Below are 14,253 nucleotides of genomic sequence, written 5' to 3' on the forward strand. Positions count from 1 at the left end.
TTGATGAAATATAACTATATAGAGATATAGGTAGTAATCATTTGAGGTAGTAATGTTGTTTTTAATGTTCATAAAAAAACAACAACAGCAACACAATTATACAGGAGTCGCGGCCCTATAGTTTGGTAATAAGCAGATCGGCAGAGAATACTAAAGAAGACCAATGATTTGGTATACATTGGGCTGCATTTTAAGTATACCTGTTTTGGCCAATTTTGCCCAACTTCAAGCTATTGACCTTATTAAAAAATTGTAATCACAAGCGGAGGGTTTCTACCAGAGATAACTAACGGTCAGTGCCAGTCAGATAACCGAAAATTGCTCTGATAACTTTCAATTAATTAAAATTACTTTATTACTTTGAAATTACTTTTATTACTCTCGATTACTGAAGTTACTACGATTACTTAAATAATTTAAGAAATTACTCAATTATTCAATGATTAACAATGTTTCCAACTTAGAGATTGCTGGAGTAATATCATAGAGGTAACTCTTAGACTAGAAGGTCCCGAAATAACGTGCTCAACTTTTTTGGTTAGCTCTGGTACTCTCTTCGGTCCCAAGCTAATCGATTCACCCCTCGAAACATAGGAAAAACCGCTAACCCCTCATTTTATTTGTCAAACTTTCATAGCGAATCAAAACAAACATTGCGTAGATCTAGAATTTCGACTAGAATGGGGTACGTTAATCGTTTTCTTGGGACCAATAGGCTAGTCAAGTAGTGAGCCAATTTAAAATCGTTTTTCGTATTGATTGTTGGTAATACGATAACATCCAAGCTCGATTAATAAAAATCTAAACTGCAATCATGTTAAACTTATATTTCAAACTGAGATTTAAAAAAAATCATTGAAAAGTCAGAATTTGAAAGTTTTACTCTAAATACAATATAGCGAGACTCATCTGTTGATTTTTTTTTTGATTTGGATTTGGACATTTATGTGCGCTGATGCGAATGTCATCAAAATTGGAAAACAAATCTCGATTATCGCGCTAATTATTCGATGAAATCGGTGTAAATATTTACATTATTTGACAAATCTCAGGTAATCATGACAGCAGCTAAGAGGAAGATAAGACAACTGGCTTTTTTTTTGTCTGTGAAGTGTTCTTCTTCTCTCGCGGAAACGATCGTGCAAATCTAGATAGAGCTAGAATTAGGGCGTAACCGCTTTTGTAAATAATAAATTCTCTCGATGATTTCTAGGAATTCAAGGCACGCCCACGCAAACTAACATTACCTTTGGGTAGAGGAAGTTGTCCCCTACCCGATGGTGATGTTTATTTGCGTTGGCTTGATTTTCTAGAAATCATCGAAAGAAGTCATTGTTTACAAAATCTGTTACGCCCTAACTCCAGCTCTATCTAAAAATACTATTTAATTATGGGCGACACAGTCGATTGTCAAAATACAAGAAAATAGATTCCTTGTTTTAAAAATTCTCGAGTTTCTATACGTTCACCCGACCAATCAGATGCTGGTTCGCGTTTGACAGAAAATTGGTTCCCTATTTTCTCCTCTTCCTCTTAGGACAGCAGAAGATCTCTTTTCTTCATTCAAATTGTTTTCATTAATCAAACGTCATGATTACCTAGTTTGCTTGCACCAAAGAATATGAAAAAGTCGATTTCATTCGGTTGCATCATGGATCCTAATTTATTTTTTTCAAATATTCATTTTTTTAATATCTAAATTCGATTTCCAGTAATTCAATAATAAAGTATACCTGAAACAACTAGAATCATAAAATTTACATAGAATAATAAAGAATATGATAATTCCCGAGTACAAATATTTATAGAATTACTAGAATTACTGCTTAGTTATCTTTGAAATTACTTTCCAAGCAGTAGGAATTACTGAAATTACCCATAAATTACCCACAATTATTTTTATTACATTGAAATTACTGAGCAATTTTAAATTCACTTATTATTTTAATAATTTGTGGTAATTTTTGATTACCAATCGCCTTTCAAGCTTGGTCCTCGATCACAAGGAGCAAAAATACATTACAGTGCTTTCCCGATTTTGTCAGCCCCTTCTCAAATTTTAGGCTGGCAAAATCGGGAAAAAATTCCCATTATATTTTTGATCAAAACTATTACAGAATAATGCAATTATTTGTAAAAAAAAACTCTTCTAAACCATCAAATAATTAGAATTATTGATTTAATTTTCCTTTGATGATAATGAAATATGTATTAACTGTCAAAGCAGAGAAGTCAAAAAGCCAGACCTGTATTGAAGTTGGCACGGGGTGGTATCCACTAGTTGCCTATTGTAGCTCCACTAAAGCCCATTCCTTACTCTCTACTCTCCTTGGATCTCCCCGGGACCAAGCTGAACCGACTACTTCGAGGGGGCTAGCACTTCTCATACTCTCAGTTCTAGCTGGCGTAGCTAGATCACTGCTCCTCTCTCCATTCCAAGTGCCTTCCTCTGGACACATTTCATCGACGACATTCTCCACGTTAAGGACAAGCATCTCCCTTCGCACTGTCTAAGTCGAAGACCACAAGCTGCAGCGTTTCATCCACGTTGCCACACTCCGGACAGAAAGGTGACGCTGCGTGTCCGAACCGATGCAGGTATTTCCTGAAGCAGCGTGGCCAGACAGGAACTGCGTCCGGTGGTGGTTGACTTCTCCGTGTTTTCTGTTCACCTAGATCGAACGAATCGGTAATAACCGATGTGTCCATCTACCGCTATCCACCGTGGTCACTCCTATTGCCACTTTGCCAAAGACTCCGATTTCGCCATTTTCCGTACTCTACCGGCTTCTCTCCGACTGTAGCACTCGTTGTCCTCCTCCGGGTGATGTCGATAGCGCATACTGCTTCCGATGAGATGGTTATGTATACACTCACGACTCGCATGGCCATGAGCCGGAACGTACTGCTCAAGTTCCTTTGGTTCTGCTTAGTTTCCAATGCTGCAAACCAGGCTGGCCCTTCAAGCAGTCTCACAGACATATTCGACGTTCCCAAAATTGAACCCTGTGCCAAAAAAGCGGTTGTGTTGCTAAAATTGAACGGATACTGGAAACATTACTAACAGTTAACGACTTTTAGTCATTTTATTTTAAATTTTGTGATTGAGATTGCATCGTAATAAAAACAACAGTTTGCGTGGGCAAGTGACAAATTGACGGTCGATGTAATGGTACCGTAAATTAACACTCAAGTTATCTTTGAAATGATCGGAATGGAGCCTTGAAATATTTAAAATCAAAACAGTAGAACGAATCAGCGCCAAATCTGCACCAGACCAATTGTGAGATGCAAATTCAAGCAAATTCCGCTAAAATCACATTCAAATAAACCGATTGAGGATTATCTAGAGTTTTTGATATATGATCATGAAAATATATGGATTCAAAATTGAATCAGCCGGTACCGAAGACACAACTATTATCAAGACACTAGAACTTGGGCCCAACTTGACCAACATTTAATGCCGTACACACCATTTGTGTGGTTCTCTTCGTGCGGAATCAATCAAATGCATAAATAGGGGAAAGCTACTTCATGGTTACCATCATAAGAAACACTTGACATCTCGACAGCTTTTTTTAGAAAAAGCTTCACGACTCCAAGAAGCAGATATAGAGCTTTTCCTCAACGAACAAACCTCTTCTGCCCTTAGAACCGGTTGTCTCATAAAATGAAGAACACTGACTTTCCATCTTCCTTCTACACTAATCCTACGCACACCATCTTCACCTTTCCCGAAATACAAAGTGTCCGTTCCTGAAATATAAAAAAAAAATGCACACACGTGCACCTTCCCGTCCGGCTGAAGAAAGATTAGCATCTTTTTACACCGAAAAGCATAACAAAATGCGCAACTTCTCCTCCCTGTTGTACCTACACGGCTCATCGTACATATACGTGTACGACGACAGCGAGTCAAGAAAAAGCGGAGAAGAAACACCACCACAGCTCGAAGAAACTCCACCTTCCTTTTGCTTATTCATGATACAAGTGTAAACAACATCCACACAACGAAACGATAAGAAGCTTTCAGCGTGCGGGAAATAATGAATGAAAGTTCACTGTACCGCTATGCTCCGGTGTACGACGACGATCCCATGCCGTGTAGTAATCGTAGAACAAGATAGGAAATGACAGGTGGGCAGGAACTCACGGTCTCCCAGTGTTGGTGAGTTCTTTGCCGTTAATGTTCACGAAAAGTTCACTATTTTGCCATACAGAAATTAAAAACAAAAATTTTTATCTGCGGATTTGGACTGTTTTTGACCTGTTTCGTACGACCGGAAAGTGTATGTTGGTCACAAATGCCGTGCCAAACTGATTTCCTACTCAATTAATCAATCTTTGGTGTGAATTTCGCTAATAAACACGAGGAGCATTTCTTATAGCAAACTTGCCATAACAAAATGGGCATGGTTCATTTAAGTAAACAAACTAACACTTATTCCGACTGTGGCACCTCTCTTACTCGCCTGGATCGTAGAAGGGTTCTTTAAATACACACACATTCGCTCCGGCCACGGTCGATAGATGTGTAGGTGCGTCTCGTGTACAAGTACAACACAGTGGGGAAAGTGCGAGACGGCTAATACATAGGTGTAACAGTCGGAAGAAGTGTTAGTTTGTTTACTTAAATGAACCATGCCCATTTTGTTATGGCATGTTTGCTATACGAAATGCGCCTCGTGTTTATTAGCGAATTTCACATCAAAGATTGATTAATTGAGTAGGAAATCAGTTTGGCACGGCATTTGTGACCAGCATACACCTTCCGGTAGTATGAAACAGGTCAAAAACTGTTCAAATCCGCAGATAAAATTTTTGTTTTGAATTTCTGTATAGCAAAATAGTGAACTTTTCGTGAACATTAACGGCAAAGAACTCACCAACACTGGGAGACTGTGAGTTCCTGCCCACCTGTTCATTTTCCATCGTGGGGAAAGTGCAAGGCAGATGAACACACACTCTGCGCTGATGAACACCTACTGAGATGAGTGAGTGAGGCGAGTGCTTCGCTGAGTGCCCGGTTCGAGAAGCATGTTTGTGCAATGCGGTTCAGCCCTGAGCAGGCAGACGACGACAGGAGCATCATCTGGTAAATTACTTTTTCCTTCGTAAACTCGAGGGATCACAAAAGATGAGGGTGCTGCTGGCTTGGCCTGGTACGGCACACCGGTGATTCTCTTCCATACACTCATACACTGGCGTAACGGTGGACTGTGTACACAATCTCGTCACGAGAGCGGTATTTACGGGACACGAAGAAGCCAGCAGCCGCCGCAGCAAGAGGGGGAGGAGAGGACGATTTGAACGGTTCGTCGTGTGAGATATGTGCTGGCGTTGGTGCGGTGTGTTGTACCTATCGTACATACAATTTAGTAGCGACTGAAACGTCGCAGCGTAAACACGAGATTATGAGCCCTCCACAGAACGCATATACAAATTATATTAGGTGTAGAGTGTCCCGAGAGTGAATTATATAGAAGAAGAAGGCACTACTGCGAGAGACCCGTGTGATATTTCAAATTAGTTAACCATCGATCACGGTTGTCCGGTGTGCCGAGTGAGAACACACCTTGCTTAGTCGATTCCGATTCCGGTCGTAAGTGAAGTTTCCGATCGTGTGAGAGGGTTCGCGACGCGTCGAATAAACCCGCGCGTTGAGTCAAGGAAACTGTAGTGACCCACGAAAACATTGAGCGCCGAGCTGAACAAAGAGTCGCACACCTTTCCCCCTGGGGTACTCCGTGTAGTGACGAGACAAAGGAATACAAAGTAGTGGCACTGTGCACAAAGTTTCACTTTAGTTGTTTTGGAAAAACCAAGGAAGACCAACGACAACGAAATCTAATGACAAAAGCCTGTACAACAACGCAGTAATAACAACAACAACGAAGACGCCCACAAAGGTGATCCTTGGGTCAGAGTGTGATTGATCTTGTTTACTGTTCCTACACCCGTTCTATGCGGAAGATATCGAAGAGACAGCTTTGCGCTCGTGAAAAAGTGTGCGTAAATCGTCGAGAACGTCGCCGCAAGATGGAGCCGAACGGAAGTGAAGCATTAAACATTGAGATTAAATAGTGGAAGCCAGTACTAATCGCAATGGATTGATTGATTAAGAAAAGAAGCATTCTAGTGATCAGTCGAAAACGCAACGAATTCGTTCATTTCTTGATTTAAGTTTCATTTTCTGTTATATTTATCCGATGCAACACTCGTTACAATTCATCAAGTACGATTGTGGGTGAGCCATTGTGTGAAGTGAGTGAGTTACAATCGAAGAAGAAAACAGAAGAAAGTGCAAAACATAGGCGGGAGCGCAGCCCACACCGGTTCCAAATGTTGTCTTGCCTGGTGCCGCCACGTTTCGGACAAGAAGACAGTGTCATGCCGTCATCCGCCACGTTCGCCCTGCAGTGTATGTATTTTTTTTGTTTTATGTTTTTAATGGGTTTTGATCGACTTAACAAGATTCCAATGTGTAGTGCTATAGTCTACTCTCCACAATTCGATGTCCACTAACTCGATATCGAGTTATAGAAGCGTAGTAAAAATGAATTTCATGGCTGCTGTGATAGCGATTTTGTATAACTTGATAATTCTAGAGAGTTCACTGTTTTTACATTGATTCAAATGTGAATTTACCGAACGTTCAGTGCGTTTGAAACATAGTGAATATTTACAATTAAAATTTTAAGAAATTCTGCTTCGCATAAACAGTTCAGGAGACTAATGGGTTACAGGTCAATTGATAAATCTTTCCATTCAGTGCAATAGTCTTTTTTTTTTTTTGACGTAGGATTATGTATTTCGGCAACATATTGGGGGTGCAATTTAAAAAAAAACCAAAATCGACCGCGTTACGAAAAGTGGTCAGGTTTTTACCACTTATAACTCTGTCAATAGCGAATGAATTCTAATTCTTAATATGCCAATCGATTGGAAATTCGTCTACAGATCTGCTAAAGGAAATACTTTATCAATTTTCAATAGGCCACTATTGAAAATTACACAAATGTCCAACTGTTGCAATGGTGATCAAAATTATCAGAGATTGCCTGTAAAAAAAGAGTTTTCCTAACAAAATATTGAGGTTTCTGTCGTATTTTTTTAATAAATGCAGAGTAAAAACCTAGGGTGATTCATGCGACTTTAAATGGGGATTAACGATGATAAATCGTAACACTTTGAGAATTAACAACTTTGCTAGTATTTAGATCTATTCATCGCTTTAAAACCCTCTTGCTAACTATCCTCTATTTCTATCGATTGGGATTAGTTGCGTAATATAATAGTTATCCTTTGCTCTAAAACGTAGATAGTTCTAGCGATTAAATACTTAAACAGCTACGTAATAAATACTAAAATACTCCTGTTATCCAGGAGCCTCAATGATTCTACTACCTGCAATACACAAGCCATGAATGACCTAAAAAGTGTTTAAGTGACTTTAATAAAAATGTAATCAAACACCTAATGAGAGACGTCATTTTTGCATTCTAAATAATTTAATAATATCGAGCTAAATTTGCTTAAAAAATAATCCGTCTGTCTATGTTTCTAATTAAACCAGTTAACATAACAGGCTTTTTAAAAGCTAAGAAAAAGTATAATGGCATATCAAAGCTACAATTAAAATGCCAGTGCAGTTGTGTTTAAAAAAATTACATGATTTACAATTCAACAAGTGCGTTTCCCTTTATGCTACCCCTAGTTATTTTTATAACAATTAAGTAGTTATTTGAAGCAGTTAAATTTTTTCCACTGATTTCGATTGTGCTCTGCAAGAAACGATTATGTTCTTTTTTTAAAAGCGATCTCTACTATTTGTCGGTTTCCAAGAATATTTTATTCAAAGGAGGAATTTTGTACATTTTAAACCAATTCCACTCTTAAACCATCCTCAATATTGATTAAATTGAATTTGAGCTGTAAAGATAATTACTTTTGGAAAATCAATTCTAAACAGAACAAGCAAGCGGCAAAATCGATGTCTACCAACAAGTCACGAATACTGTTAAAGTGCATTCTAGAGCAGTGAAAAGTTAAAAAAAAAAACTTATTCAGTAAGTCATCAATGAGTTTTTTTTTCGGTTGGCAGATTTTGCGATTTCATTTCTGAAAAGGAGCCTAGAAAAGCGAATCAGCCAGTTTTTGTTCTACCGACTCTTCTACATTTAAAACAAATACCGACTCTTCTACATTTAAAACAAAGCATATGATGCAAGCAAAGTTGGAAGGTTCATTATTGGGGATCAAGGGCATTTTTTAATGCGGTGAAACTTGTTTGAGTTTGACTTCAATCAATTCTATTAAATTCCAATGAGAATTACAATGATTTGAATTTGTACATGGCAAAGCAAAATTCTGTTAAAAAGCATTGAGTTTCCAATGCACAAAGATATTAAACTAAAATTAATTAAATAATTATTCTACTGTTTCGCATTTCAAGCTTATTGCTTATTGAATATTAGCTTATTGGGTACTCTCAACTCAGCGTTCTATAGATGCACTTCCACAGGTATTAATTGAGAGCTTTCGATGCTTGTACCATTTTTGCATTAGTATAATTGTGTGGAATCATACTCAATGCCCAGGGAAGTCGAGAAATTTTTCAACCCGGAAAATTCCTAGACCGGACCGGGAATCGAACCCAGCCACATTTTATAAATATCTAATGGTGTTAATCAATCTTTTCGTATCTAAGATTTCCAGTTTTTGGTAATCTAATAGAGAAAAACCTTTTCCAATTTTGTATGAAATTTCGGCTAATTTTTCGATACAGTACACACTTGGTGAAATATATATATATCTGTAACAGTTCAGTAAACTGAAAATGTTCCGAAGTGTTGTTGCATATATAATAGTTAACCGAATTTCGGACCTGGTTTTAGCAAAATCTCGGTAGCAACAATCATTTACCAAGCTTCGTCAGTAGTAATCACTGATAGCGAAATCAGCAAAATAATTCAGCGAACTTTACGGCATTCACATTTTACTTTGCCGAAAATACTTCAAATATCTGTCAAAACGAATCCAGACACATTCCAAACTTCCGTTTTGCCGAGAATACATAAAATAACTGTCAGAATGAAATCGACCACTCTGTTAGGTGCGCATGGAAAGTGAAAGTGGTAACCAAACTGAAAAGAAGGTTGTCGTTAAACCACCAACTTGTTTTCTCAAACAACTCGGGAGTCCCGCAAGGCAGTAATCTCCAGAGCTAATCGACAATCGGCCTTCATTTTCAAAATTGCCAACGCTGTGCCTCAGGTCACTCTACTGATAGCTTGTGCGATCCTTATTGGAGTCAAGTTCAGTTGTTTGGTGCCCTTGCCATGCTAGCTGGATCACTAGAATTGAATCCGTTCAACGCAACGCAAGAAATATGCTCTTGCGTGACCCAACAAACCTGCCACCGTACGAGGAGCGTTGCCCTCTCCTGGGAATCGAACCATTAGAGGTGAGACGGACGGTCGCTCAAGCTATGTTCGCTGGAAAGCTGCTTACGGGTGACATTGACTGTCCAACACTGCTGGCTCAGCTAAATAGTATGCCCCTGAGAGGCCTCTTCGTCAACGCGACTTTCTGTTTTTGGAACCACGGAGCCGAAATTATACACAACACGAGCCAATTCGAGCAATCAGCCGACAATTCAAAAAACTTCTTTTATATGATCGACTTCAATGTATCAGCTGACGTGTTTCGTCCTCGGTTACTTGGCCTTTTCGGTACCGTTGACCGTAACAATAATTGTCAGTTGATTTTTTCAATATACAAATAAACAATAAATAAATAAACAAATTAAAAAAATGGAATGTAGTAAAATTGTATACTACTTCTATTATTTCTTCTCAGAACTGCTTCTCAGTCAATTATTACATATGGAAGCAACAAAATTAAAAAAAAAAAATATTGTGAACTTCCGGAATTTACAAAAAAAAAAATAATACCGATAACCGGTCAACAATTTGTTCCAAGACTCCAAGAGGCAAATTTTGCTTTGTCGATTTCACGGCAATTGAATATTTTACCGAGGAGTTTGCCGAAGATCCGGCTGTTGGATTCTCGGCACATTTTTTTGTCGAGCTCGGCCAAAAAATCTAAGTGCTTAAATAGCCTAGGCAGCTAAGGTATCGGAATTCCCGATCTGGTAACCCAATTTTTTATTCGGATTATTAACTTACCTGGACATAGGCTATCACCCATATTATTTTGTTTTCATTCGATACGGATCGTATCGATTGTGTGGAAAATACGGTTTGAACGAAAACGAGAACATGGGTGTTGGCTGTAGTATGGCTTAGTTTAATAATGTTTGTTTTAGAAAACTTGTATCCTAGGTAAACTGGGAGTAAAATGAGCACCACAAATGAATTTAACTGTTTTCTCTTTTATAACCCAAACCAATGATGGACTTATCGCATAAAGTAAAGCTTCCATTCATATTCTAAACAGTAGACCATAGCAATGAATCAAAAATCACATTTTCATTATAAATCCTGTATTTTCACCAACTCCCATTACAAGGCTGGGTTTTTATGCATACGAATACACTGAACATATAATGGGGGTAAAACTAACATTCATTGGGAAGAAATTAAACCGCTACTGGGGGAAAAATGAACATGTGATGGGGGTAAAATGAACATACAGTGGGTGTAATTTGAACCAGTGCTGAGGGTAACATGAACATTGTGCGCACTGTTCATTTTAGCCCCATCATAAACAGTTAATTTTAGCCCCCCAAATATCAATTTTTTTCAATTGCTTATTTAAAACAAAAAAAAAATCTTGCAATCTTCGATAAATCCTTAACAATACTTCAAATTAAAAAAAAACCAAATGGTTAGAATTTATTGGATTTTGATTTTCACGTAGAAAAAGCTTGCATTGCAAGCAGTGCATTTACATTTCTTCACATCTAACAGCTCCTGATGTTTTGAACAGCTTAAAATACTCTTCGAATAGGTTAGCTGTATTACGCTACTTGTTCATTTTACTCCACCTGTTCATTTTACCCCACCTGTTCACCCTACACTTGATTTTAACTTGGATGGCATTGTGAATTTCTAATAAAGACTTTAATGTATCCACCTCGATTGAAAATCAACTGAACTCATTCATGAATAAAAATCAAATATTGATGATTTTTAGGTATGTAAACATGGAATCAGTTTTCTCGATGTTGCAACAGAACAGAAATGGCTCATTTACTAGAAAGTACAGCGATTATTGCGGTATCAAATGCATTTATAATCTTTGTGAGTTTTTTTCAGTGGAAGGATTTGAGAACACTTAAAATATTTTTTTTTTTTTTTGAGTGTGGGTAAACACAAATTAAGCTAATTTGAATCACGGATTTTCAAGAAAGATATATTGTTTAACATAATATATCATGATCCTGACCATGTAGAACTATTCCATTGCTGGCAAAGTTGTTCAATCTGAAGAGATCTTTAAGATAGCGTCTAGTAGAGTAATATGAAGCAATATTTTGACCTTACTTGAAGATTTGAAATATCGTAATAATCCAAGCATTTGGAATCAAACTAATGCCATAAAAAGGATCCTAAATTTAAGGTTTTAAACTTTTTCTCGTAGAATCTTGATATTCATCAAAGTTCATGCGTAGCTAAAAACAAATAGGGGAATGGATGTAATGTCGGCCTAAATGCCCCTAATTTGAGCCCATACATAAATTCAGCAATCGACTAAATTTTCAATAATGACGAAAAATATCCATTAGTATCGTCGCAATGACACGTTCATCTAGGTAAAATTGATAAATAGCAGATTTTTAGCGATGGGCCCAATCTTAGATCCATAAGCCAACATTAGAGCCATTCCTCCTAGTAATCCAATTGATTCATTTAAAGCAGTATAAGTTTTCCGTTTGATTCAACAGTGTAAAAATATGCTCGCAGTTTTCAACACGAGATCAACTGGAGTAATCAAAAAAAGTTACATCATAACAGCAAATTTTGTTTTCAGTTTGATTTTCAGCTTTGCTAGGGTCAGGTCGCAGTGTTTGTAGCAAATTGAAAGAAATAAATAAAACGAAACCTTTAAGGAACATCCACGAGAAGTTGGAGGAAGGCTCTGGGGAAAACACCCGGGGAAGGCTAAAATGCTACTTTTCAAAATTGTGATACTGAGGCATAATAATAATATTTTTTTATATGTAGGATGCAAGAAGAAAAGTTTGTGTATGACATATAAAACATGTAAATGTTTCTTTAAGAGGGTCACAATTGGCTATTTTAGCTGTAATGAGAGTAATCGCTATGAGTGAGCTAATTGCTAATTGTGACACTCTGAAAGCGAAACTTAGAGGTTTTATGTGTCCTACACAAACTTTACCTCGTCTTCTAGTACCTTAATGAGCATGTTCAAGCCTGGTCACAAACGTTAACTTCTATAGGACTCATTTTAGTCACAATAAAATTGCTGTAATTTTGCAAAGCATAAACCCATTTTACCGGTAAATCAGACCTCGTTGATAACGGTGAACAAGGAAACTCTGGACGCTGAGGACATAATTTCAAGAATATTTTTAGGCGTTGCCAAAGATTTTTTTCTAATCTAATATAATCTAATCTAACATCAACACAGCCAGTTCTTGAAAGCATCCTGGAAAATGATATATATACTTACAACATTTTTCTTGTCTATTTGATATATGTTTTACATCGAAGATCACATATCAAAAACGGCCAGGCCTACTGTGCAGCATTTAAGGGGCAAGATGATTCAGAAAACATCGGACCTGTTTAAATCGAAGATTTAAACACGATGCTTCAGAATCCAATAAATTGATGAAACGTGGACATCTCGTACCGTACGTTCCGATTTTGGTAATTATATGATTGGTTGGTCGTTGGAAGCATCAACGCTAGAAAGGTTGAGTGATGCTCCATTTTCTTCTGGCGGTTGGGGCATGAGCACTAACTCTTGTCCTTGCCTCTTATGACTTATGGCTATGGCGCCATTACTCGCTTTCTGAAAAGAGAAGAGGGAAAGGAAAAGGAAAAGGACAAAGGGAAAAGGATTATGTGAAATCTATGAACATAAACAATATTTTTGATTTGAAATATACAGTATAGAAATGCATAACGGCGGTGGTCACTACCCGAGTCTTGTCACTATTATGTGATTCTTTTGATAACTGGAAACTCCTGATACCCTTGTTTGAAGTTGTCATAACGAGAGTTCGGTGGTAGACCTTATACCAGTAGCGCACCACAAAAAGGTGATCTCCCAACGTTACTGGTTGGAAAAGATAAAAATTTACAAAATGGAGCGAACTCACCAAGTTTAGCCAATTGAACCTGAAGGCTGCTTGACATGTGTTGATGTAGAAGTCCAAATTGTAGACGAAGCATGACGAAGATCAACATGAACTAGTCCGGTTTATGGTAGTTGCGCGGAATGTCTTCCGTCGATTTGAGATAATCAAATGTTCGGATGTATGTCAGGCGTAACATTTGATAACGGCACAAAAGCTTTTGTAAACAAACTTTTTAAGGCTCTTTAAACGCGAACCGAAGTACGCTTACGCAAACCCACAACATCATCGGATACGAGCAACTATCACCTTTCCGAAAGTGGTATTGGTTTGCGTGGGCGTAGTTTGGATCGCGTGTAAAGGGCCTTAGAAAGTTTGTTTACAAATGCTTTTGTGCCGTTATCAAATGTTATGCCTGATGTACTCGATTTTTTATGTGCATTGGCAAGCCTTTTCGTGGCCAATAGTCAGGTTCAACGCTGCGACTCAACGAATGATGGAACTAATGATGGGAAGAATGATGGAACGCCTCGTGGATGTTCTACTTGGGTTCGGAACAGTTTCTCAGCGGCAAATAATAGGGACTTAAGAACTAGACGTTGTCTCTTGGGCCTGGTTTTGGCCAGATCAGCAACCGAGATAAAAACAACTCCACGGAAAAAAAAACAAACGTCGGGTTCGATCACACGCACAGCCTCGCGTTGCCAAAGATTTTTTTATAAAACTTGTTTCTCTTGGTTTAAATCACATGCTCACTACATCTTAATTTTTATTTCTTTTATAAGAAACATTTTCAGCGTATTATGGGTTAACAAATGAATTTTAGTTCCTTTCAAATGAATTTTAGTTCCTTATTTTTTATGTTCCATTTGATAAGATGAACATAGGTAGTCTTGTTCAATGAACTATTTATATGTAGCTTAGGTCTCTTTACGGTCAGTACTTTTAATTAGAATCAT

General features: G+C 37.7%; 1 protein-coding gene across 1 annotated transcript in view; it reads left to right on the forward strand.

The window, feature by feature from the left end:
• The first annotated feature begins 5,249 nt into the window (after nt 1–5,249).
• zfh1 (Zn finger homeodomain 1) overlaps nt 5,250–14,253 on the forward strand; it is a 123,204-nt gene continuing 114,200 nt past the window's right edge. The window contains exon 1 of the mRNA XM_065237492.1: nt 5,250–6,424. Coding sequence (XP_065093564.1) covers nt 6,346–6,424 — 79 coding nt within the window. The 5' untranslated portion in view covers nt 5,250–6,345. The remainder of the gene's footprint in view (nt 6,425–14,253) is intronic.

Source organism: Ochlerotatus camptorhynchus, unplaced genomic scaffold (assembly GCF_037179485.1).
Source record: "Ochlerotatus camptorhynchus isolate MF236.1 unplaced genomic scaffold, CSIRO-AGI_Acam_v1.1 ptg000626l, whole genome shotgun sequence".
NCBI classification, from domain to species: Eukaryota; Metazoa; Arthropoda; class Insecta; order Diptera; family Culicidae; genus Ochlerotatus; species Ochlerotatus camptorhynchus.